General features: G+C 42.5%; 2 protein-coding genes across 5 annotated transcripts in view; both read right to left on the bottom strand.

Annotated features, from left to right (window-relative positions):
• Positions 1 to 15,550, bottom strand: part of TTC17 (tetratricopeptide repeat domain 17) — a 126,094-nt gene extending 110,544 nt beyond the window's left edge. For all 4 annotated transcript variants that reach the window (XM_004090705.3, XM_030829731.1, XM_003254450.3 and 1 more), the window contains exon 1: positions 15,328 to 15,550. In XM_004090705.3, the coding sequence (XP_004090753.1) occupies positions 15,328 to 15,486 (159 nt within the window). In that variant the 5' untranslated portion in view covers positions 15,487 to 15,550. The remainder of the gene's footprint in view (positions 1 to 15,327) is intronic.
• A 4,788-nt stretch (positions 15,551 to 20,338) lies between these two features.
• API5 (apoptosis inhibitor 5) overlaps positions 20,339 to 23,352 on the bottom strand; it is a 32,424-nt gene continuing 29,410 nt past the window's right edge. The window contains exon 14 of the mRNA XM_030829730.1: positions 20,339 to 20,574. Within this exon, the coding sequence (XP_030685590.1) occupies positions 20,567 to 20,574 (8 nt within the window). The 3' untranslated portion in view covers positions 20,339 to 20,566. The remainder of the gene's footprint in view (positions 20,575 to 23,352) is intronic.

Raw genomic sequence — 23,352 nt, 5'->3', positions numbered from 1 at the left:
TATGACTAGCTGTATGGCTTTAAACAGATCATCTTCCCTGCCTGGGCTTCTGTTTCTTCATCTAAAAACTGAACGGATGCAAGCAAATTTCTAAAATTCCTTTTAATTTTCAAATCCTACTTCTATAAAAGACTTAACGTTACCATAAAAGTATCACATTTTTACTAGCCAGACCTATAGCCCCGAAATAGTCTGATATTCAAATATATGAAATTATCATTCTTTCAATTTGCCCATATAAATTCGTACTCACACTGGGCAGGAATATTTTCCAAAGCTGTAATTAAAAGCTTCTTTTAGGGACGGGTGTGGTGTTTCACGCCTGTAATCCCAGCACTTTGGGAGGCTGAGGTGGGCGGATCATGAGGTCAGGAGATCGAGACCATCCTGGCTAACACGGTGAAACCTCACCTCTACTAAAAATACAAAAAATTAGCCGGGTGTGGTGGTGGGAGCCTGTAGTTCCAGCTACTGGGGAGGCTGAGACAGGAGAATGGCGTGAACCTGGGAGGTGGAGCTTGCAGTGAGCAGAGATTGTGCCACTGCACTCCAGCCTGGGCGACAGATCGAGACTCTGTCTCAAAAAAAAAAAAAAAAAAAAGCTTCTTTTAAACTGTCAATTTGTCAAATTAAACCAAGGCTCCAATTAGCAGTGGCTACTTCTGAGCAGTTATGTTGTTCATGGCAAAATCAGCCCTCTTTATCTTTAAGCTACTTAATACTAACAAAATCTTTAGAATTATAAACTAAATATATTTTACTGTAAAAACAAACACAGTACCATACAGACAATATGAAGGAGAAAATAAAAATTACTTGAAATTTCACTTTCAGAGATATCTGTTGTTAGAGATATATCATGTCAGGATAACTTCTACATACATACACAAACATACAGAGCTTTGTAGGTAAATATTTTCACAAAAATAGGATAATAATATATCTACTATATTATTTCCTTCCTCTATTCCTCTCTATACTTTGTCAGACTTCCCAGTAAATACAGACCTATGTCAATATTTTTAGTGGTTAATATTATTTACCCAGGTTCCTAACTAAAATTCAGGTTTTTGGTTATTCTCCCTTTTTAACAATATTACAATGAACATCCTATACTAAAACTTTTGGCTGGGCACAGTGGCTCACACCTGTAATCCCAGCACTTTGGCAGGCTGAGGCGGGTGGATCACCTAAGGTCAGGAGTTCAAGACTAGCCTGTCCAACATGGTGAAACCCCATCTCTATTAATACTACAAAAATTAGCCGGGCATAGTGGCACATGCTTGTAATCCCAGGTACTTGGGAGGCTGAGGCAGGAGAATTGCTTGAATCCGGGAGGTGGAGGTTGCAGTGAGCCAGGCACTCCAGCCTGGTCAATAAGAGTGAAACTCTGTCTCAAAAATAAATAAATAAATAAATAAATAAATATATAAAAATAAAAATAAATTAGCTGAGTGTGGTGGTAGGTACCTGTAATCCCAGCTATTCAGGAGGCTGAGGCAGGAGAATCGCTTGAACCCAGGAAGTGGAGGTTGCAGTGAAAGGAGATCATGCCACTGCACTCCAGCCTGGGCGACAAGAGTGGCTCCTTCTCGAAAAAAAAAAAAAAACCCACAAACCTTTTTAGACAGCTATCAGATTATTTCTTTCCTGTAACAGAAAGAAAACTGTTAGGTTAAAGGAACTACACTTTTCTTTGGCATTTGTAATTTTACAGTTTTTGCTAGCTTTTCTCCAGAACAGTTGAATCAACTTAAATTCCTAACAACAGTGACTGAGTTCCTACACATCCTTAGGAATGCAGAAATAAGCGTGAATATACACATTTTTTTCTTTCTTGTTTAAACAGATAGGGTCTTGCTCTGTGACCAAGGCTAGAGTGGAGTGGTGTGATCATAGTTCACTGTAACCTTGAATTCCTGTGCTCAAGCAATCCTCCCACCTCAGCCTCCAGAGTAACTGGGACTACAGGTGAGCTGCTGCGTCAGGCCATGAATACATTTCAGTCTCTTTCTTGGCCATATGTATTTCTTTTGTGTATGTGATACTGTAAAATATATATTTGGTCTTCCACCCCACCCACCTTTTCTTGGCATACAACTCCTAAAATCCTTAGAATCTCCAAAGTGCTGTCTTTTTGTACAGCAGTGACTTGACTGATGGCTGGCAGCCCCTAGGTAGTTTCAGGATCAGGCCAGGTCCCTGGAAAGACTAAGGCATGATTAGGACTTTCAGCCCCACCCCTCAACCTCTGGTGAGAGAAGAGGGGCTGAAGGTTAAGTTGATCACCAATGGCCAATGGTTTACTCAATCATGCCCATGTAATAAAGCCTCCATAAAACCCCAAAAGGACTGGGTTTAGGAGATTCCAGAGAGCCAAACACGTGGAAGTTCCTGGAGAGGGCATGGAAGTTCTACACCCCTTGCCCCATACGTCACCCTGTGCATCTCTTCATCTGTGTCTTTTCTAATATAATAAACCAGTAAATATAAGTAAGTTTCCTTAAGTTCTGTGAGCCACTCTGGCAAATTAATTGAACCCAAAGAGGCAGCTGTGGGAGCCCCAGCTTGAAGCTGGTTGGTCAGAAGAGGCTGGGACTGAATGGGGTGGGAGGAGTCTTGTGGCACTGAGCTCTCGACCTGTAGGATCTGATGCCACTGCCAGGTAGACAATGTCAGAACTGAACTGGAAGCCACCTAGTCAGTGACAGCTGCAGAACTGATTGCTTGCTTGTTGGTGGTGTCAGAAACATGTTGTAAGAGATCAGTGGGAGAAACTGAGATGTTTTTTCCATTCACCGTGTATTATAAAAAATCTCACCTGAGTGTGATGGTTCACACCTGTAATCTTAGCACTTTGGGAGGCCAAAGAAGGAAGATCACCTGAGATCAGGAGTTCAAGACCCCCCTCCCCTCCCTGAACAACATAGCAAAACCCCATCTCTACAAAACAATTTTTAAAAGTAGCTGGGTGTGGTGGCACATGCCTGTTTTAGCTACTTGAAAGACTGAGGTGGGAGAACCACTTGAGGAGTTTGAGGCTGCAATGAGCCATGATCGTGCCACTGCACTGCAGCCTGGACAAGGGACCCCATCTTCAAACAAACAAACAAACAAACAAACAACTTGCTGCCTCTCTTTAACTATCTGACAGTTTATATATCATATTTTAAGAATGTGGTTTCCAGTTGATATGACTCTAGGTGATTATTCTCTTCTTGTTTGTGTTTTCTAACTTTTTCTACAGTGAACATGTATTATTTAAATTTATAAAGTGTTCTTTTTTTTTTAATGTGCTATCCACAGGTCATCTTGTTAACACTGAAACTTTAGAACACTACGTAACATGTTTTATTGTTTTTTTTTTTCTTAAACAAACTGTAATGACAAATATAAGCTTAGGTCTGAGGAACAATCTTGTATTTTTCCCTCATGTATTCACTCATAGAGAAAAAAAATTCCTCTCACAGATAAGGACCAAGGTAGAACACCTCAAAAACGCAACATCTTTTGCATTTTCTTGCTCCTTACCTTTCTTCCCTCAGATTTTTACCCTTATCACAAATCTAGCTCAAACTTATTATCAAATGATTGCCTAAGGGACTCTTCTGTTTGTGATCCCTGCCAGGCTACTATGGTGGCAAGCAAGATGAGTTTCACAGGGATGGAATGAGGCAGGCAGAAAGTCTGTTGCTCCACTTCTCACGGAATTATCTCTTCAGGATTCAAGTCTAACCATCATGGGCTTGCATCTTCTTTGAGGTTTAGAGAAGTACAGGTTCACAAAAATAGTAGCCCAGCTTCCTCTCTTGAGAGAGACACACATGGGCTCCTGGCTATAACCGTCAAAACAAATGTGTAATATAAACAGATCTTTTACTAGAAACATTTCATTGTATGAGATCGAGAAAACTATTATAATGAACTGCCAAGATTTGGAAATATATTTGTTAATCATGACTTTTTGAAGCTAGAGTACTTGTACAGTATTTTTGAAAAATCAGAGGCCGGGTACGGTGGCTCAAGCCTATAATCCCAGCACTTTGGGAAGCCAAGGCGGGAGAACTCCTGAGGTCAGGAGTTCGAGACCAGCCTGGCCAACATGGTGAAACCCCGTCTCTACTAAAAATACAACAATTAGCCAGGTGTGGTGGTGTGTGCCTGTAGTCCCAGCTACTCAGGAGGCTGAGGCAGGAGAATTACTTGAACCTGGGAGGCAGAGGTTGCAGTGAAACAAGATTGCACCACTGTACTCCAGCCGGGGTGACAGAGCGAGACTCTGTTTCAAAAAAAAAAATTAGAAACCAATTTTAATCTTATAGGATATCAAGTCATCAAAGTAAAAAACAAACTTTAAATAAATGAAAATGCTAAACCTTGACTACCATGCTAAACCTTGACTATCATCTGAATTTCCATGGCCTTATATCCCTGTTCTCTAAAGTTTTACCCTCAACTGGATTTTACCTTCTCATTTTCACAGTTCCTGAAATATACAAATGTATCTTTACAGTTGTAAATTTACATAAAATAACCTAGGTATGGGACACGTATTGCACAGTTGTTATCCAGATTTGAACATCTATAGTGTTGCAGTCAATTTTATGAGAATATTCATGTCTGTAAACAATCACCATTCTCCTAATTGATAAGCAAGTTAGTAACCATTTTCAACATGAACCACAAATGAGTAACTTCTTACAATAATGCTACCAGTCCACATTTTCTAATTCATGTCACCAGGGCATATACAAATAACATAATTAATAAAGTAGAACATTTACAACTCTGAAAGGAAGGTAAGTGAAAAGCTGGATCAAGACACAACAGGTATGGCCCAAATAGATGCTGTTTTAGATAAAAGTAGTTAGAACAAGAGATGACATGTGAAAAGAGACCTGAAAGGAGAGAGAGGCTGAGCCGTGATGCCATCTGCAGAGGAAGAAGCAAGGACAAAGGTCCAAAGGCAGAATCAAGCTTGGTGGTTTGAAGAACATTCCAAGGGCTGGTATGGCTGAGGCAGAGCACACCACACCACACCACACAAGGAAGAAAGTGGTGCCTGAGGCTGGAGGAGTAGACAGGGGCCAGGTTCTAGACCTTACAGGACCTTGCGGGCCATAAGGAAAACTCCAGATTTTAATCTAAGTATGATGGGAAACTACTGAAGATTTTCTGATGTTCTTTGTTTCCCTCCTATCCCAAAGGGAGTGACATGACCAGCTGTGCTTTTTAAGAGATTACTTTGGCTGCTCTGGAGATAACAGATCTAGGGGACAAAAGTAGAACCAAGGAGACCAGGTAGGAAGCCACTGCATAGATTCTGCAAAGAGATGAAGACAGTATTGACTGGAGTTACAGAAATGGAGGTAGAAAGACATGGCTGGATTCAGGAAACATTCTGGAAGCAGGGCTGACAAGTTATTGCTAGGTTGGGTATGAGATATGAGAAAGAGTCAAGAAGATACCAAAATTTTGGACCTGGGCAATTTTGTGAATGGGGGAAGATCAGGTGTGGTGGGGTAGAAAATCAAGAGTTTAGTTTAGGACACGATGTATTTGTGATGACAGCTAAATGGTGATGTTCAGTAGACAGTTGGATATATGAGTCTGAAGTTCAGGAAGAAGTTGAAACTGCATTTAAGATTTGAGAGTCTTTAGAATATAAATGGTACTTTATGCCCCGAGACTACAAAAGATCATCTGGTGAACATATGTACAGAGGGAAGAAAAGGGGCCCACCAACATCTAACACTCATCAAGAAAAGGCGAATTCAGCAGAAGAGAATGAGAAGTCAGGACCAGGGATTGAGAAGAAAAACCAGGAATATGTGTTGGCTCTTCTGTATGCTAATGTATGTAAGAGCTATTACAGGTGTAAAAAGTTGCTTAGTTGCACACATTCTCTCTCCCTTATTCAGTGTTTCCTCAGTGTATACTATGTGTCAGCCACTCTTTTAGGTAAGCATGTATGAAAATAGCTGAGTAAGATATGACGACAAATGCTGGGCTGCTAAGAACTTAAGATTAGTGAAAACTGAGCATAGGCTCTGGGTATCTTGACAAGAGTTGTAGGGATGAAGGATGAATTGGAGGGAGCTTAAAAAAGGAAGAGAGGAGACTCCATGAGCACAGATAACTCTTTTAGGGTGTCTGTCTGTAAAAGAGCCACACACACACACACACACACACACACACACATTCCCCTTGTTTTCACTTCTGCTATCAAGGAGTACAGCTGAGACGCAGGTTTTAGCTTACACCCTGCTCCTTAACATTTTGGAATGCAAAGTTGTTCTAATTTTTGACGTGAGCAGCTCGCGAGCCCTCTTATTTATTCTTCACTATCAGAGCGCCTTCTGTTTACTTTCACCAGTGTGGCTTCTAAACTGCAACAACTGCTGAACCCCACAGCTGGTTCTAATCCCTCCTCAACAGTGCAGCTGCCATTTCTCATCTACCTCGCCTCTGTTTTTTCTGATTATTTTCTTCTGCTTTTTTCTTGTCTCTTGATGCCCCATACTTTCTGCTTTTTGATGCCTGCACATTAAAGCTGACCTTTTAGATATATCTAAACTGGTATGAAGACAGCAAGGATGATTTCCCTTGCATAACACAGCATGACTACAGTAGATAAGCAGGAATGATCTCTGAAATTATGGGTCTTCTCATCTACTGTGCGCCTTTTCTGAGGGCCTAAGGGCTGATTCAATAATGCGTTACTCAAAGCTTTAAAAACATGGAAGTCTGAGGCGTCTTTTAGGCTTAGTCCCCAGATGACTAAGATATTACTGAATACTATAAGGATTCACTGAGAAATGTCTAGTGTGGCATTTACCTAAGTAGGCAGGCCCACCATAGTATGGTAGCTCCTTTCATAAAGGAATTCAGGATGCTATGGAAGCACATAGAACAGCTTATTCAAATTTGGGTATACCAGAAGCTTCACTGAGAAAATGATGTTTATATTATGATGAGTACGACTCAGCTAGACTCGAGTGCTGGGGGAAGAACAGCATGTGCAAAGGCCCAGAAGTGAGAACACTGCATATTTGGGGATACTCACAAAAGCTAAGTCAGTACGGCTGTGTTATTCTAGGGTTAGGGTGGGGTACTCAAGGACGACCAGAGATAAGGCTACAGAGGAAGGGCCAGGTCACGTAAGATATGTTCAAGAATCTGTCTCCCTCCCAGCCACTAAAACCTTGTCAATAGAAAGAGTTTGGACCATGTCCCGGGATATGCACCAAACTATTAAAAGTAGCTTTCCCTGGGGAGTGAGAGTGCATAGAGGTGGAGAGATTTCACTTTATTACTTTAAATATTCCCATGCTGGCATGGTGGATGTTTATTTTTACAATGCCATACATTATTTCTGAATTCAATTTTTTATTTTTTTTTTGAGGCGGAGTCTCACTCTGTCACGCAAGCTGGAGTACAGTGGCACGATCCTGGGACACTACAACTTCCACTTCCCAGGCTCAAGCAATTCTCCCACCTCAGCCTCCCGAGTAGCTTGGATTACAGGCGCGCACCACCATGCCCGGCTAATTTTTTGGTATTTTAGTAGAGACGGGGTTTTACCATGTTGCCCAGGATGGTTTCAAAATTTTTAATTAAATAAAACAAAGGAGAAGAACAAGAAGCTGTGGCAATAATAAGGTGGCCTGAATTAGAGTAATCATAGTAGCTACGGGAAGAAGTAAAATATAATTAGTAAAACAAAGATCTTGGTGAGGGCTAAGGGAGACTAAGGAATTAAAGACAACTAGATTTCTGACGTGAACAAACAGGTAGTTAGTTGTATTGGTCTGTTTTCACGCTGCTGATAAAGACATGCCCGAGACTGGGCACAAAGGAAAGAGGTTTAATGGAGAACCCACAGTTCCATGTGGCTGGGGAAGCCTCACAATTATAGTGGAAGAGATTTGGGTGGGGACACAGCCAAACCATATGAACAGTGGCTGGTAGTATCTTTCATTACATTAGCAATAATACGACTTGACGCAAGCTTGGGGTAAAAATGAGTTTCAATTTGGTCATTTTAGCTTGAAGTACTTAGGAGACATTCACATGGAATTAAAAGTTATAGGCTGGGTGTGGTGGCTCATGCCTGTAATCCCAGCACTTTGGGAGGCCGAGGCTAGTGGATCACGAGGTCAGGAGTTTGAGACCATCCTGGCCAATGCAGTGAAACCCCATCTCTACTAAAAATACAAAAATTAGCCAGGCATGGCGGCACTAGGCCCTAGTCCCAGCTACTCGGGAGGCTGAGGCAGAAGAATTGCTTGAACCTGGGACGCGGAGGTTGCAGTGAGCTGAGATTGCACCACTGCACTACAGCCTGGCGACAGAGCAAGACTCCATCTCAAAACAAAACAAAATAAAAAGGTCTTAAATCTACAACTCTGGAGAAAAAAAACTAAGTTACAAAATGAATGCAGATACTCTCAGCATATATGTGGTAACTGATGCTCAGGTGTATGTACAGAGTTTAAAAAAACTGGAACAGAAGCTGGAAGGATGGCAATATCTAAAACTGAATTTCTTAGACTATGTGCGGTCTACCTGCATTGTACTCTCCTAAGGAGTTTGATAAAAACGTAGAATCCTTGGCTTTACCACCAACCTCCTGAATCAGATACTCTGGGTGTCTTGGAAATCTGCATTTTAAGTAAGCAACTCCCAATTCCCCAATTATTTTTGTACAAGGTAAAGTTTGAGAACTACTGATCTAGAGGGTGAGTATGAAAAAGAGCAAGGGCAAAGAAACAAAAACAAAAACAACAAAGTTAAGAAGGAGATGAGCTGGCCAGGCGTGGTGGCTCACGCCTGTAATCCCAGCACTTTGGGAGGCCAAGGCAGGTGACTGCTTCAGCTCAGGAGATCAAGATCAGCCTGGGTGACGTGGCGAAACCCCATCTCTACAAAAAATACAAAAGTTAGCTGGGTGCGGTGGCACGTGCCTGTAGTCCCAGCTACATGGGAGGCTGAGGCGGGAGGATCACTTGAGCCCAAGAGTTCAAGTTTACAATGAGTCATAATCATGCCACTGAACTCCAGCCTGAGCAACATGGTACAATCCCATCTCTACAAAAAATAAAAAAAAAAACTAGCCAGGTGTGGTGGCATGCACTTGTAGTTCCAGGTACTAGGGAGGTTGTGGCGGGAAGATCACTTGAGCCCAGGAGTTCAAGGTCACGCTGAGCTATGATGGTGCCACTGCACTCTAGCCTGGGTGACAGAGTGACCTGTCTTTAAAAAATAAAAAACATTATGGCCGGGCGTGGTGGCTCACGCCTGTAATCCCAGCATTTTGGGAGGCCGAGGCAGACGGATCACCTGAGGTCAGGAGTTTGAGACCAGCCTGACCAGGAGAAACCCTGTCTCTATTAAAAATACAAAATTAGCCGGGCGTGGTGGTACATGCCTATAATCCCAGCTACTCAGGAGGCTGAGGCAGGAAAACCGCTTGAATCCAGGAGGTGAAGGTTGAGGTGAGCCGAGATCGTGCCACTGTACACCAGCCTGGGCAACAAGAGCAAAACTCTGTCTCAAAAAAAATAAATAAATAAATAAATAAAAATTTAAAAAATTGAAAAAGTGGGAAAATTATTTAAAGTTCTAATTTATTTCTGTACATTTCCAAGCTCCTCTCACTGCCCTACAGTATAAACAAAGTCAGAATCTCAGGAATTTATAAGAAGAAAAATAATAGTGGACAATATCTGAAAAAATGGACTGAATGAGAATCATTTTGAAGCGAAGGTCTTGGACAAACTGCAAAGGTTTGGCAGATGCCTAGCAAATTAGTGAATAACCACCATGACCTCTCCAGGTGTAACTAAATCCCGGAAGTGTATAAACATAGAAACAGTCCTTTATGACAAAAAAAGATGAGTTACTTTTGAAAAGTACAGAAATAAAGCTGTCAGCTTCACAGTGCCATATGGATGCTCTCTCCCAGATTAACCAAATTACTTAACATCAGACCAAAATTAAACCAGGCCTTCACTTACAATCTATTAATGGCTGGGCACAATGGCTCACACCTGTAATCCCAGGACTTTGGGAGGCCAAAGCAGGAGGATCGCTTGAGGCCTGGAGTTTAAGACTAGCCTGGCTGACATGAAGAAACCCTGTCTCTACTAAACATTCAAAAATTAGCCAGGTGTGGTGGTGCACACCTGTAGTCCCAGCTATTTGGGAGGCTGAGACAGGAGAATCACTTAAACCCAGGAGACAGAGGTTGCAGTGAGCCAGAATCACACCACTGCACTCCAGCCTGGGTGATAAAAACAAAAAGAGGATCTGTACTCCGAAGATACCAGCCTGACTGGGGGCAAAATGATTAAGTAAATGCCGAATGAACCCACACTTATTTAGGACCCTTCCATACCCAATTACCCTGAATCTTAAGTTACCACAGAACATTCTATGGAGATAAAGCAAACTGGAAAAGAAGATACCTTTACTTCATTATTTCCATTTTTGCTTTTGTTTCTTTGTAGTCCTTCATTTGTAGGTGTTATGAGAGGAAAAAATCTACTTCAAACTTACTGAGTACAAGGTGCTCACTTGCATGCTACTGCAGACTAATCCATTTTTACTTACTATTGCCACGAAATGCTACACATTAGTTACATGACTTTGAGTGACTTTCTCTCTTAGGAGTTGTACTACATAATCTTTAAGAATGTTTTCCAAATCTTAAAGTCCACAGTTCTAAGTAACATTGGAGAAGAGGGAAATAGTGACAAAGAATACAAATATTAAAATGTACAAGACAGCTGATACAGATGATACTCTTAATTTACTTAAATTTTTAGCCCTCCACTTATGTATAGAGTAGCACTCTGAAGTGCTTATGAGAAGAAAAGAATGATGAAGAAAAGAAGAAAAAGAATATCCAGAGGCAGAGAACTCAGTACTAGCAATACAACTTCTTGATTCAATAAGGCTACAACTAACAAACTGGTAACATTTCAAGAGTTTCTCTGTTAGCTGCTACCTAGAACACGGAACATACATTTTTTTTTTTTTCAACGAAATGAAGTGCCATAGAGTGGTTAGGCTCTTAGGCAAATTCACAAAAGTTTAACCTTTGTTGCAAGTAAATTGCCAGACACTTGATAAAAAATAGAAAATAGAATATAGAAAGTAGATATTGCCAAACTAGTGATTAAGCAAAAACATCAAAATGAAACAACACAAAATTTATCTTGAAACCTATTTTTCACAAAGTCAACCAAAAGATCCACAGGCCTGATTACGCTAGCGATCCTTTTAGTAACTAGATTATAATAGTTCACTTCTTAAGTCCATGGGGTCCAAGTTAAGGACCCTTGCTTAACTAAAGTGAGATGGCCTTACTAGGTTCCAGGTACCAGCGACAGACACTAGGGCATCAGAGGTATGTCAAAGCCCAAAGCTAGGAAAACAGCACAGAGCGGAGAGGAGGAGAAGAGGGGGTTTCTCTTAGCCTTCCCCTGACACCAGTGGAAAAGGAACTTAGTGACGGGAATGTTCTCTCCACATCCCAGCTCCAGGATTCCCTGGACCATATTTGGGAATTCAGTGGCAGCTCAGTAAACATAACCTAAAAATTGGGGAAGGTATGCTTCCTAGCTGAGGCAGGGATTGTGAAATGCAACAACTTGCCGGGCATGGCGGCACAAGCCTGTAGTCCCACCTACTCAGGAGGCTGAGGTAGGAAGATCAATTAAGGCTGCAATGCATGGGAATAACCATGCACTTCAGCCTGGGCAATAAAGAAAGACCCCCATCTCTAAAAGAAAAAGAAATAATTCCTTCAACCATCATGCCAAGTAATGGACACCAGCTGCTGCCTGCAGCAGCCCCAGCTCTGACTGTGAAGAGGTTGCCTGCAGGAATGTATGCTCCTTGCTCTTACTTAAGCCCCCTTTTCAACCCACCAAAGGATGTACCATTTCCAATACATATGCATGTTGACAAGTCTGTGGTATGTAACTGGTGGGTGCCTATCTTTATTGCCTGCTAAACCTTGAAATATAAAAAATCAAATGAATTTTCATCTCTCCTGGGAAAGACTCCTTGCTGTACTTAAAAAGTTATAATGGCCGGGCACAGCAGCTCACACCTGTAATCCCAGCACTTTGGGAGGCCAAGGTGGGCGGATCACAAGGTTTGGAGTTCAAGACCAGCCTGTCCAGTATGGTGAAACCCTGTCTCTACTAAAAATACACACACACACACACACACACACACACACACACACACAAATTAGCCAGGTGTGGTAGTGCATGCCTGTAATCCCAGCTACTCGGGATGCTGAGGCAGGAGAATCGCTTGAACCCGGGAGGCGGAGGTTGTGGTGAGCCAAGATAGTGCCATTGCACTCCAGCCTGGGCAACAAGAGCGAAACTCCATCTCAAAAAAAAAAAAAAAAAAAGTTATAATGATGGAAAATGTCCCTGTTAAAATCTGTATTTTGGACAATTCAGATTTTTAAGTCATAAGTACTTCTTTATGTTGACTGTGGAAAACAATGACCCATACATCTAATTTGGATATGTTTAATATTAAAGGTTCTCAAAAGGTATGTACCACTCTAATTTTCTAAAAGCTGTTAATCCAGTTAGCCTTTAGCCCTTTGCCTGGCAGTAGGTCACTTTAAAACTGAAATCACACTTTTGCTCTCATTCAAATATTGTAACCAAGAATAAGCAGCAAGAATTGGTATGTCAGGACAAAGTATACAGATGGTCCCCACCTTTTGATGGTTCAACTTATGATTTCTTGACTTTACAATGCTGCAAAAGTGATATGCATTTGGTAGCAACTGTACTGAGTGCCCATACAACCACTGTTTTTCACTTTCAGTGAAGTATTCATGAATTACATGAGGTATTTCGATACTTTATTGTAAAAGATGCTGTTAGATGATTTTGCCCAAATTTGGCTAATGTTAAGTATTGTGAGCACGTTTAAGGTAGGTTAGGCTAAGCTACAATGTTTAGTAGGTACATTAAATGCATTTTTGACTTAACAGTATTTTCGACTTACAATGGGTTTATCAGCACATAACCCCTTCACAAGCTGAGGAGCAACTGTATATATTAAGCTTTTAATTATGTTTCTGAATGTACAAATCTGCAATATATATGGATTTCATATACTAATGGGATCTTTCAAGTCCTTAAGTACAGTATATTCAAATGTTATAATTAATCACGATCTAAATTGAGAGTTTGGATTCTACCTGCATACAAATTATCGCCAAGAAGGGAAGCATGGGTCATGCACAATCAGCTATCAGAGTGGAACTCAGCAGCTCACCACAGCACCCAACTCTTTTACTTTATTTATATGTGGTGCCTTTTCTTCAGATTAAATCCAACTTTCCTCCCCTGGCCTTTTATTGTTACACTGTAGACACCAACCTTATTTCTTCTGGCATAACATTTTGTGGCTGCCTGAACATAACACTATAAATGTTATGTATAGCAAAGTATTGGAAAATTCAATGAAGAGGATCCCTTAAAAAGTCATGTAATAAAGAAATCTTGCTTTTTAAACTTTAAGCCTAATTACTTAGCTCAGGAGTGACTTGGCAGAGCTCCAAAAGATTCTTCAGCTCTTCCCCGCTCTCTGAGGCAAGTTTCCAGTAACCCCTGCCTTCCCCCATTAATACATATGTATCCAAAGTGCAAAACGAAGGAATTTGTTAAAAAAAAAAAAAAATCACTCTACTTTCTCATTGCAATGTTAAGTATATACATAAAACATTTCTACCAGCTTTCACTTTTTACATAGGCTACTTTTTCAGCTGAGTGGTAGGACACCAAAATGGGAAGGAGAAGTCAATGTCATAGAGTATAAATAGCTGTGGCCAAAAACAATATTGCAGAAGAGCCAATAGGAGAAAGACTCCCCAAAATGCAGCAGGAGTGACTTAATTCCACGTCTTCATAAAGACCTCAGGGAAAACCACTATCAGGAAACAAAAGAAGGGTGGAAGCAACCAGCACTCATATATGGTCTTAGTGTTTTCTTGGGTTTGTGAAACACATACACATATATTTAAAGTCTCAGCTAGTACGGCAATGAAAAGGAAACTGTTCTTTATGTATGTCATATAGAAAACGTTACCCAATAAGAACACGGTCTTTTCTCAGATATGCTGAAAACAACTCATGAATACCTAGGCGGATTTTCAATTATCCTTAACTTACTTATTATATTTGAGATAGAATTTGCGATTACATTACATGGCAAATCTAAATCTAAACCTCACCTTAAACGTTGCAATGTGTTCCTATCATGATTCATTACACACAACCCAAAGGACCAGTAATTTCCCACCACACTAGTTAAAACGTTTTAGATCAGTGGGCTAAATTGCATGGGGCACACAGTTCACTTTCTAAATGTTTGCTAGACAGACACTTCAAGATTGTTCTCAAGTGTTCGAAGTCAGTAAGTTTACCAATATTCTGTAGCGGAACACACACATACGCACTCGTTGGGCATCAGCAGCATTTACAAAATGCAGGCAATCATAAAGTTACATAAGAAAAGCAGTCTCGCCTCTGAGGAATTAGTTCAGGCATACAAGAATCCAGGAAATCGCATATCCTCCATGCGAGGCTGGGTCACAGGAACTAGGTAAAGAAACAAAGCAAAGTACACTGGGAAACGAGGGCAGTAACAGCTGAAAAGATGCAGGCAACGCCACCAGCGGCATCTTCAAGCATTCCCTCGGAAGGGGAGTGTTTCTATGTTGTTTCTAATGAGCCACTGCTGACCTGAGTAACGGTACAAGCTGAAACCAACACAACCAGAAACGAAATCCACCATGTGGTAGACGAGACTAGGGGAGCAGCACGAATGGTCCACAGGCTAGGGGTGCAGTAGCTGTCACACCCTGGGACTCGCGCACACCCTGGCGCTGCCACCTGCTTTCTATTTCCTAGGGGAGGGCCGGTGACGCGTGAACCCGAGAGGCACCAAAGGCAGGAATCCTGAAAAATGTGATTTCTAAACCCCGAGCTAAAAAAGGTCCGCAGGGCCCGTACCCCGCAGCTGGGCGACTCTTCCCCACGCGGCGCGCGGCCCGCGAGGTGGAAGGGTGAGAACTTCTAGGCGGCCAAAAGAGGACCAGGAGACAAGTGGGGAGCGGGAAGTGCCTGGTCCGAATGCAGGGAGTCCGGGGTCGCGGTGCCAACACCACGTGAGGGTAGGCTGGGGGCGGGGCCGCGAGGAGCCCAACAGCCAGGGGCCAAGCAGGGGAATCCCCCCGGAGCGAGGGCAGGCACGGGAGAAGAGGGACGCCCCGGCCGCTACCTGCTGCTGGATCTTCCCGTCCTCCGTGACGACCCAGTGCGTGGTGGCGAAGGCCCCTCGTGCCGCCACACTCAGCAAGGCGGAAAGGCTGAGGAGCCAGCCTGGGCCGGAGCAAGGCGGCAGCTCGTACCGGCCACGGACTCCTACTGCCGCCGCCATCTTGCCCCCCCGGCCGGGCCTCTCACACCGGAAGCGGAAGCTAGTGTCCGGCGCCCGCCATCTTGAAGAGGTCGGCCCTGGAGGAGGAGCAGGAGGAGGAGCCGAGAGGTCGTAGCTCGCTGACTACCAGGTTTCCTCCGCCTCGGTTTGGGCCGCCAGGAAGCGCGACCTTCGGCCCCTCTCCCAGCTTGGCTTCAGGGATGGAGATCGCTTTTTAGTTATTGTTTTTCTGTGGGTGATTCGATCTCGGAGCGTGGGAACCGGAGGGAGAGAAAAGCAGTGGCTTAGGTGGAGCTTAAGCACAAGTGAGAGGACTCAGTTTTGTTGTTTTTTAAATCTTTGCTTTTGCGTTTTATTTCTGGTAGATAGCTGGGGAACAAAAGGTGTGCTTTTGAACCAGCTATGGGAAGAGAGGTGTTGCTTTTATTCTTAAAGTCTCACAATAGTGGAAGCTTCAGAATGGAGACGGTTAGTCTAGGGCACCGCTGTCCAGTAGCGCTATAATGCGAGCCACGTGTGGAATGTAAAATACAGAGGGAAGTAACCCTACTAGTACATTTTATTTAACTCAAAATACAGAAAATATTAATTCAATGTGGTCTGTACAAATCATTGAGATAGTTTCTTTTTTTTTTTTTTTTAACTAAGTCTTGGAAATCGGCATTTTACACTGACAGCTTATTTAGTCATATTTCAGGGGCTTAATAGCCGCATGTGGCTACCGTACTGGTCAGCACAGGTCTAGGCTAGAGGTCTAGGTCTGGAGACCAGAAGCATTGGCATCACCTGGGAGCTTTTTTAGACCTGCACATTCTCGGCTCTTCTCCCTCTCCCCCCGCAACCTGCTGAATCAGACTGCATTTTAACAATAGCCTCAGGCGACTGGTATACATATTAAAGTTTGAGAACCACTTCCCACTAGCGAACCAACAGGCAGGCAGGCGACAAGCTTGGCTGCCAGCTTCTTGCTAGATATGTCATTTTAGGTCTTTCAAGATTGCCCTCTGTGTGTGTTATTTAAGGTTGGTATGCTTTTGGTTTTCTCCTTGGGAAAAGAAGGATGAGAATATTGTTTAACCACTTCTCTACACAAGTGTATGCAGGAGAGCAATTGCTAAGTGTTTAAACACCACGCTATGGAAATATAGAAACAACCACAGCATTGGTGTTTTTTTTTCTTCATTCCAGGAACAGCTTTTCTTAAAGGCCTGAAGACTGAACATTCATTTCATTAAAAATATATGGCTTATTTGCTTTTTGCCTGGTACTCTGATAGTCTCTGGGTATGGAAATGTAACCATTGGGCAGTGTGCAATATAGTGAGATATTATTGGCAGGTTAACAATTAAAATACAGGATAATGGGGGTATATGAATGCATATGTACAGGAGCGAGCAACCAACCAGGTGAAAAAAAGGCTTGGAGCTCAGGTGCTGGTTCAGGCAGAATAATAAGTGAAAAGGTGAAGTTGGCTGGGCGCGGTGGCTCACGCCTGTAATCCCAGCAGTTTGGGAGGCCGAGGTGGGTGGATCACTGAGGTCAGGAGTTCAAGACCGGCCTGGCCAAGATGGTGAAACCCCGTCTCTACTAAAAATACAAAAATTAGCCGGGCGTGGTGTCAGGCGCCTGTAATTCCAGCTACTTGGGAGGCTGAGGCAGAGAATTGCTTGAACACAGGAGGCAGGGATTGCAGTGAGCCGAGATCACACCACTGTACTCCAGCCTAAGCAACAGAGCGAGAATCCGTCTCAAGAAAAGAAAAGGCGAAGTCAGTGGCATGTTGTAAGAGTTTCTTGGAGTTTAGACATAGGCAATAGGGAGTGTTTCAGAATTTTAAAATAGAGAAGTGGCAAATGATGGAATCCCTTTTGTCTCAGCATCTTATTTTTGGGGCATAGAGGTCAACCCTGTTTCTTGTGTATAAAGCTGACATCATAATCATCATCTAACATTTCTTGAGTGTTTAATACATCCTGGGTCCTGTACATGCATAGTTCCTATTAATCGTCATAACTTACCAAGCTCTGGCTAGTTAAGTAAGTTGGCCAAGATCATATTGCTAAGTGGTAGAGCTCAGGTTTGGACTCAGATCCACCTGACTGTAGATCTGAGAGCCTGAGAATGAATGAAGGTTAGTGAGGAATTTGAAAAAGGCCCCAGCATCACATATTTTGCTATCAGCAATTTCTTTGACCTTCACAAGTTAACTTCTAAAGAGGTGGAATTACAGCTTCCATAGCTTTATTATACCACCTATTTTCTGTAGATGATAACTCTTATCTTTTGGGATCCTGTATTAGTTTTCTAATGCTGTGTAACAATTGCCACAAACTTAGCATAACACATTATCTGACAGTTTCCTTGGGGAAAGAGTCTTCTGCTGTGGTGGACTGAGTTCTCTGCTCAGTGTCACAAGGCTCATATCAAGGCTGCAATATCATCTGAGGCTTGGGGGTCCTCAGTCAAGCTCATTCTTCAAGTCCTTGGCAGAATTCAATTTATTGCCAATGTAGAACTGAGGGCTCCATTTTCTTACTGGCTACTGATTGTGGCCATTAACACTGAGGTTACCCACAGTTTTCTGCCATGTGGCTCTCAAAATGGCAGTTATTCCTTGAAGGCAAGCAGGAGAATATTTCCACTGCTGAAATCTCTTGAATTCCTCCATCTCTAAGCCTAGACTTAAAGGGCTCATGTGAGTTGATAAGGTCTATCTGAATAATATCCCTTTTTATTCAACTGATTAGTAACTTTAATGTCATCTGCAAAAATTTTGTTTGCCATATAACGTTATCTTAGTCCATTTTGTGTTGTTATAACAGAATACCTAAAGCTGGGCAATTCATAAAGAAAAGAGGTTTAATTGGCTTATGATTCTGGTGGCTGAAAAGTCCAAGATTGGGCAGCTGCATCTGGTAAGGGCCTCACGCTGCTTCCACTTAGGGAGGAAAGCAGAAGGGGAGTGGGTGTGCATAGAGATCACATGTTGAGAAAAGCAGCAAGAGAGACAAATCAAGAAAGCCAAACTCTTTAACAGCCCACACTCGAGAACTAATTCATTCCTGAGAGAGCAATAACTCACCTCCCCCCGCCACCACCGTGAGGGCATTAATCTGTTCATGACAGATCCACCCCCATGACCCAGAAAGTGTCCACTAGGCCCCATCTCCCAACACTGCCACATTGGGTACCAAATTTCAACATGAGTTTTGGCGGCCCTAACCACATCCAAACCTATAATCACAGGAGTGATATCGTATTCACGTTTTACCTACATAGTCAAGTTAGGAAATTTCCCCCTTCTCTACTCTATTAAGGTGAAATGGACAAAATTGTATATATTTAGTATACAACATGATGTTTTAATATATGTAGGGGAGATTTTATGAGGGCAAGGACCATTGGGGATCATCTTAGAATTTTGCCTACCACAGATCCTGACTGCCAAGTACCATTCTTCTAGTCTTTCACTGAACTGTTTTATCACAGACTAATTTAGACACACTTTTGCTCCTGTTCCCTGCCTAAAATCCTTTCCTCATGCTGCTTTCTCAAATCTATTTAAGATACAGTTGAAATCCTAGCCTGCAAAAATGTCTGTCAACTTGTTTGCCGCCTCTGAATTCTGTAGCAGTAATATGACAATACTATGCTGCTTTGTGATATTATTTTATAAACTTTGAACAGCCAAACTCTTGAGTGGTTCTTGCAAAAGTTCTTAGTCCTAATCTGGTGAGGCAGAACACTCAAACAATAAGTCAGGTAAAGCAAAGTTATTGCAAAGCAAAGTTTTTACAAATAGGCAGCAAAGATACACAGAAATGGAGGGTCCATGGTTAGCTGATCCCATGGCTCAGGAAAGCTGTCCAGGGCAGATGGAGCCTCATCTGCACATACCCCATGTTGCAGCACAGATGAGGGACTCCAAAAACACTTTGGGTTTTATACCCTGGGTATAACTGAGATTGCTGAGTACAAGTGTTGCAGAACATCCTGTTTTAGGAAAAATGAGGATGCAGCCCAGGTTGTTCTGGAAGCTTCCTCCTTATCTCAGGATGTTGCGTTCTCAGTACATTCTGCCTGAAAATTGCAAGCAAGAGGGGGAAGAGCTGGCATGGCCAAGGCCATCCAGGTACCTGTCATCTTGCAATTCTTTAATTACCTACACTAGCAACTGAAGGCAGGAAGCATTTCCTATACTAACATTTTTATCTTCCTTGGAGCTTCTGTACAAAATAGTTTGTTGACTCAGTTTTTTAGCTCCCCCAAATGTAGCATTCCCATTTTGTGTGAATAAAACAAAAATCTTAACCTAAATAAAATTGTTCCTACTAATTTTCTACATCCAGATCACTTGTCACCATTCTTTTATTCTGTTGTTCTAAGATCTGATGTTTCTTTTTTCCTTATACTTTTCCTCTTAGATGAAACTTACAGAAATACAGGATGGCAGTTGACAAAATTGCTGATACCTCAAATTGTGATTCAATTCTTAGTTCAACGAATGATAGGCAAGTCCCTAACTGCATGTAATTTAGTCTTTGAACATATTTTAGCAAATAGGTCTTTTATTTACTATTATTATAAATCATAGAAGTCTTGAAGTTATGAATTAGAATTCATTCTGTTGATAGAATGAATGGAATGATCCTTCTGGATTAACGTCCTCCCTTGGGCCACCTTACCTGAAAATTGCAAAGGATTTACATACTGCCTATTCCTTAGAGAAAATATTTAAGATACAAATACACCTAGGGAGGAGGGTAACACTCTGGCTTACATTCTGTTATCTTTTGCTTTGTAATAAAACCAACATAAGTCTTAGAGGTTTAAATTTTAAGCCTTAAAACACGATTTATTATTTTTCAGTTTGTCGGACTCAGCTGGGTGGTTCTTTTGCTACTCCTGGTGTTGGCTGGGGTCACTCTTAAGGCTGCATTCAGCTAGGAGCTCAGCTGAGGCTGAAATGTTCCAAACTGGCTCCAACATGTCTGGTGCTTTAGTTGGAGTGGTTGAAATGGCTGGGGGTAGCTGGGCCTCTCTCAGACAAGGTAGTTACATAGACTTCTTACAGGGTGGCTCAGGGTGCTGAAAGAATAAAAGGAAGCTGCCAGGCTTTCAGAGGGTCAGGCCCCAGAAGTGGTAAAGCATCACTTCTGCATTCTCCTGGTTAAGGAAAGTAAAAAGCTTAGCCCAAATTCAAGTGTGGATGGACACAGATTCATCTTGATAGGAGAAACAGCATGTTTGAGTAGGAATGGAAGGAATTATTGGCATCCTACTATATATAATTCTTTTTTTTTTTGAGAGAGTCTCGCTTTATTGGCAGGCTGGAGTGCAGTGGCACAATCTTGGCTCACTGCAATCTCCGCCTCTCAGATTCAAGCAATTCTCCTACCTCAGCCGCCCTAGTAGCTGGAACTACAAGTGCACGCCACCACGCCTGGCTAAATTTTTTATTTTTAGTAGAGACGGGCTTTCACCATGTTGGTCAGGATGGTCTCGATCTCTTGACCTTGTGATCCGCCTGCCTTGGCCTCCCAAAGTGCTGGGACTACAGGGGGTGAGCCACTGCGCCCGGCCATAATTAAGTCTTTAAGAGTAATTTTGAATTGGTCGGAAGCAGGGTGGAGGGGAACAGGTTGATAAGGAGCCTGGTTATAGCAAGAAGGGCTTTACATGTGTAACTCTTCAACATCAATATGCATGGTGAGTGAAAAGGATTTTTAAAAGGGAGGCAGAGGATACCTGATATAGTAATTTCATTTAGAAATCATTTGTCGGCCGGGCGTGGTGGCTCATGCCTGTAATCCCAGCACTTTGGGAGGCCGAGGTGGGCGGATCACGAGGTCAGGAGATTGAGACCATCCTGGCTAACATGATGAAACCCCATCTCTACTAAAAATACAAAAAATTAGCTGGGCGAGGTGGTGGACGCCTGTAGTCCCAGCTACGCAGGAGGCTGAGGCAGGAGAATGGCATGAACCCCGGGGGGCGGAGCCTGCAGTAAGCCAAGATCATGCCACTGCACTCTAGCCTGGGCGACAGCGAGACTCCGTGTCAAAAAAAAAAAAAAATCATTTGTCAAATAGATCAGGCAGTCTGAAGTATGAGGGCTACCATGGATGAGACCAAGGATTCAAACTCACAGTGACACCAGGGCTGCTCTGAGGATAGCAAGACAGTCATCTTAGGTTTTTATTGGTATGTTAGATTTCCTATCAGTTTAAGCTTTAGTTTCAATCAAGCTGATTACAATGATCTCTCTCCTGCTGTTTTTTACCCACCTACTGAGGAAGCACATAATAGGTAGTCCTGTAACCAACTTGAGAGGAAAGGTGTCCCAAGGAGGGTCAAATTTACTCAGACCTGAATCAGCCAGATAAATGGGCAGAATCAAGGAACCATGATTTTCCAGAGGAAAAATCTCTGATGTCAGAAAGAGTATGGTGTTAACTTTCAGTTACTGAAAGCAGTTGACTATTGTAATAGAGGATGAACTTAGGACTTCTGAGGTCAAGGTTGGGAATCTAAGAACTCTGAGATAGCCCATTCTCTAACACAGCTTGGCACATTCTTAAAAGCTAAGTGTCCTGCACATTTTGTTGCCTCGATCTCAAATGCTTTTCCTTGAGGTCTTCACGAGGCTGGCTTGGTATCATTATCCAGGTCTCAGCTCAAATTAATCACTCAGAGGCTTTTTTCTGACTATTCTATCTATACTAGCTGAAGCACATTAGAATGCTTCAGTACCCTTATAGCACTTACTACTCTGGTACAGGCTTGTTTGTCAGGATTTGCGTAAGAGAATGTAAACTCCATGAGTTTGCCTGTTTTGTTCACCACTATATCCCCTAGGCTTAAAACAGTGCCTTCAACTTATTATGAGTTGAAAGCTTACTATGTACAAAACACTGTTCTGGATGCTTGGGATTATGATGAACAACATGCAAAAATCTTTACTTTCGTGGCATTTTAGCCACATTATATTCTAGCAGTAGAGGACAGAGTAAACAACATACAAGTTGGTAAAACTGGAGAGCATATAGTAGGGTAAGTGGGTCTGGAGTCTTGGTGGGGTGGAAAGGGGCATTGCAGTATTAGATAGGATTGAGAAGGTTAGCTTCGAGGATTTGAAAAAGGAGTTAGATGTGTGGATATAAGGAATACTGACTAGAGGGGGTAGCTAGCTAATGCAAGGGCTGTAAGGCAGGAGGATGTCTTTGGCCTGCATGAAGCTAACTGGCTGCGGCAGAGTGATCAAGGGGAAGAATAGCAGCTGAGGTCAGAATTAAAAGCCATGGTAATGTTTTTGATTACTATTCTGAAACGGGGAGCCAGTGAACAATTTCTGGCAGAAAAGTAGATGTCTCTTTGCTGCTGTGTTTCAAGCAGATTGTAGAGAGTTAAGTGTAACAGCAGAGAGATCAATTAGGAGGTTATTACAAAACTCTAGGCAAGAAATAATGGCGATATAAATTTGGCATTCCTTAGCATATAGATAGTATTTAAAGCTATAGGCCTGGAAGGCCGGGAATGGTGGCTCATGCCTGTAATCCCAACACTTTGGGAGGCCGAGGCTGGTGGATCACCTGAGGTCTGGAGTTCGAGACCAGCCTCGCCAACATGGTGAAGCCCCGTCTCTGCTAAAAATACAAAAAATTAGCTGGGCGTGGTGGCAGACACTTATAATCCCAGCTACTCAGGAGGCTGAGGCAGGAGAATCGCTTGAACCTGGGAGGCAGAGGTTGCGGTGAGCCAAGATCACGCCATTGCACTCCAGCCTAGGCAACAAGAGCGAAACTGTCTCAAAAAAAAAAAAAGCCATAGGCCTAGATGTGATGACCAAGGGAATTTAGTTATCTT

Source organism: Nomascus leucogenys, chromosome 15 (assembly GCF_006542625.1).
Source record: "Nomascus leucogenys isolate Asia chromosome 15, Asia_NLE_v1, whole genome shotgun sequence".
Classification (NCBI taxonomy): domain Eukaryota; kingdom Metazoa; phylum Chordata; class Mammalia; order Primates; family Hylobatidae; genus Nomascus; species Nomascus leucogenys.
This window is presented reverse-complemented; position numbering and strand designations above follow the sequence as displayed.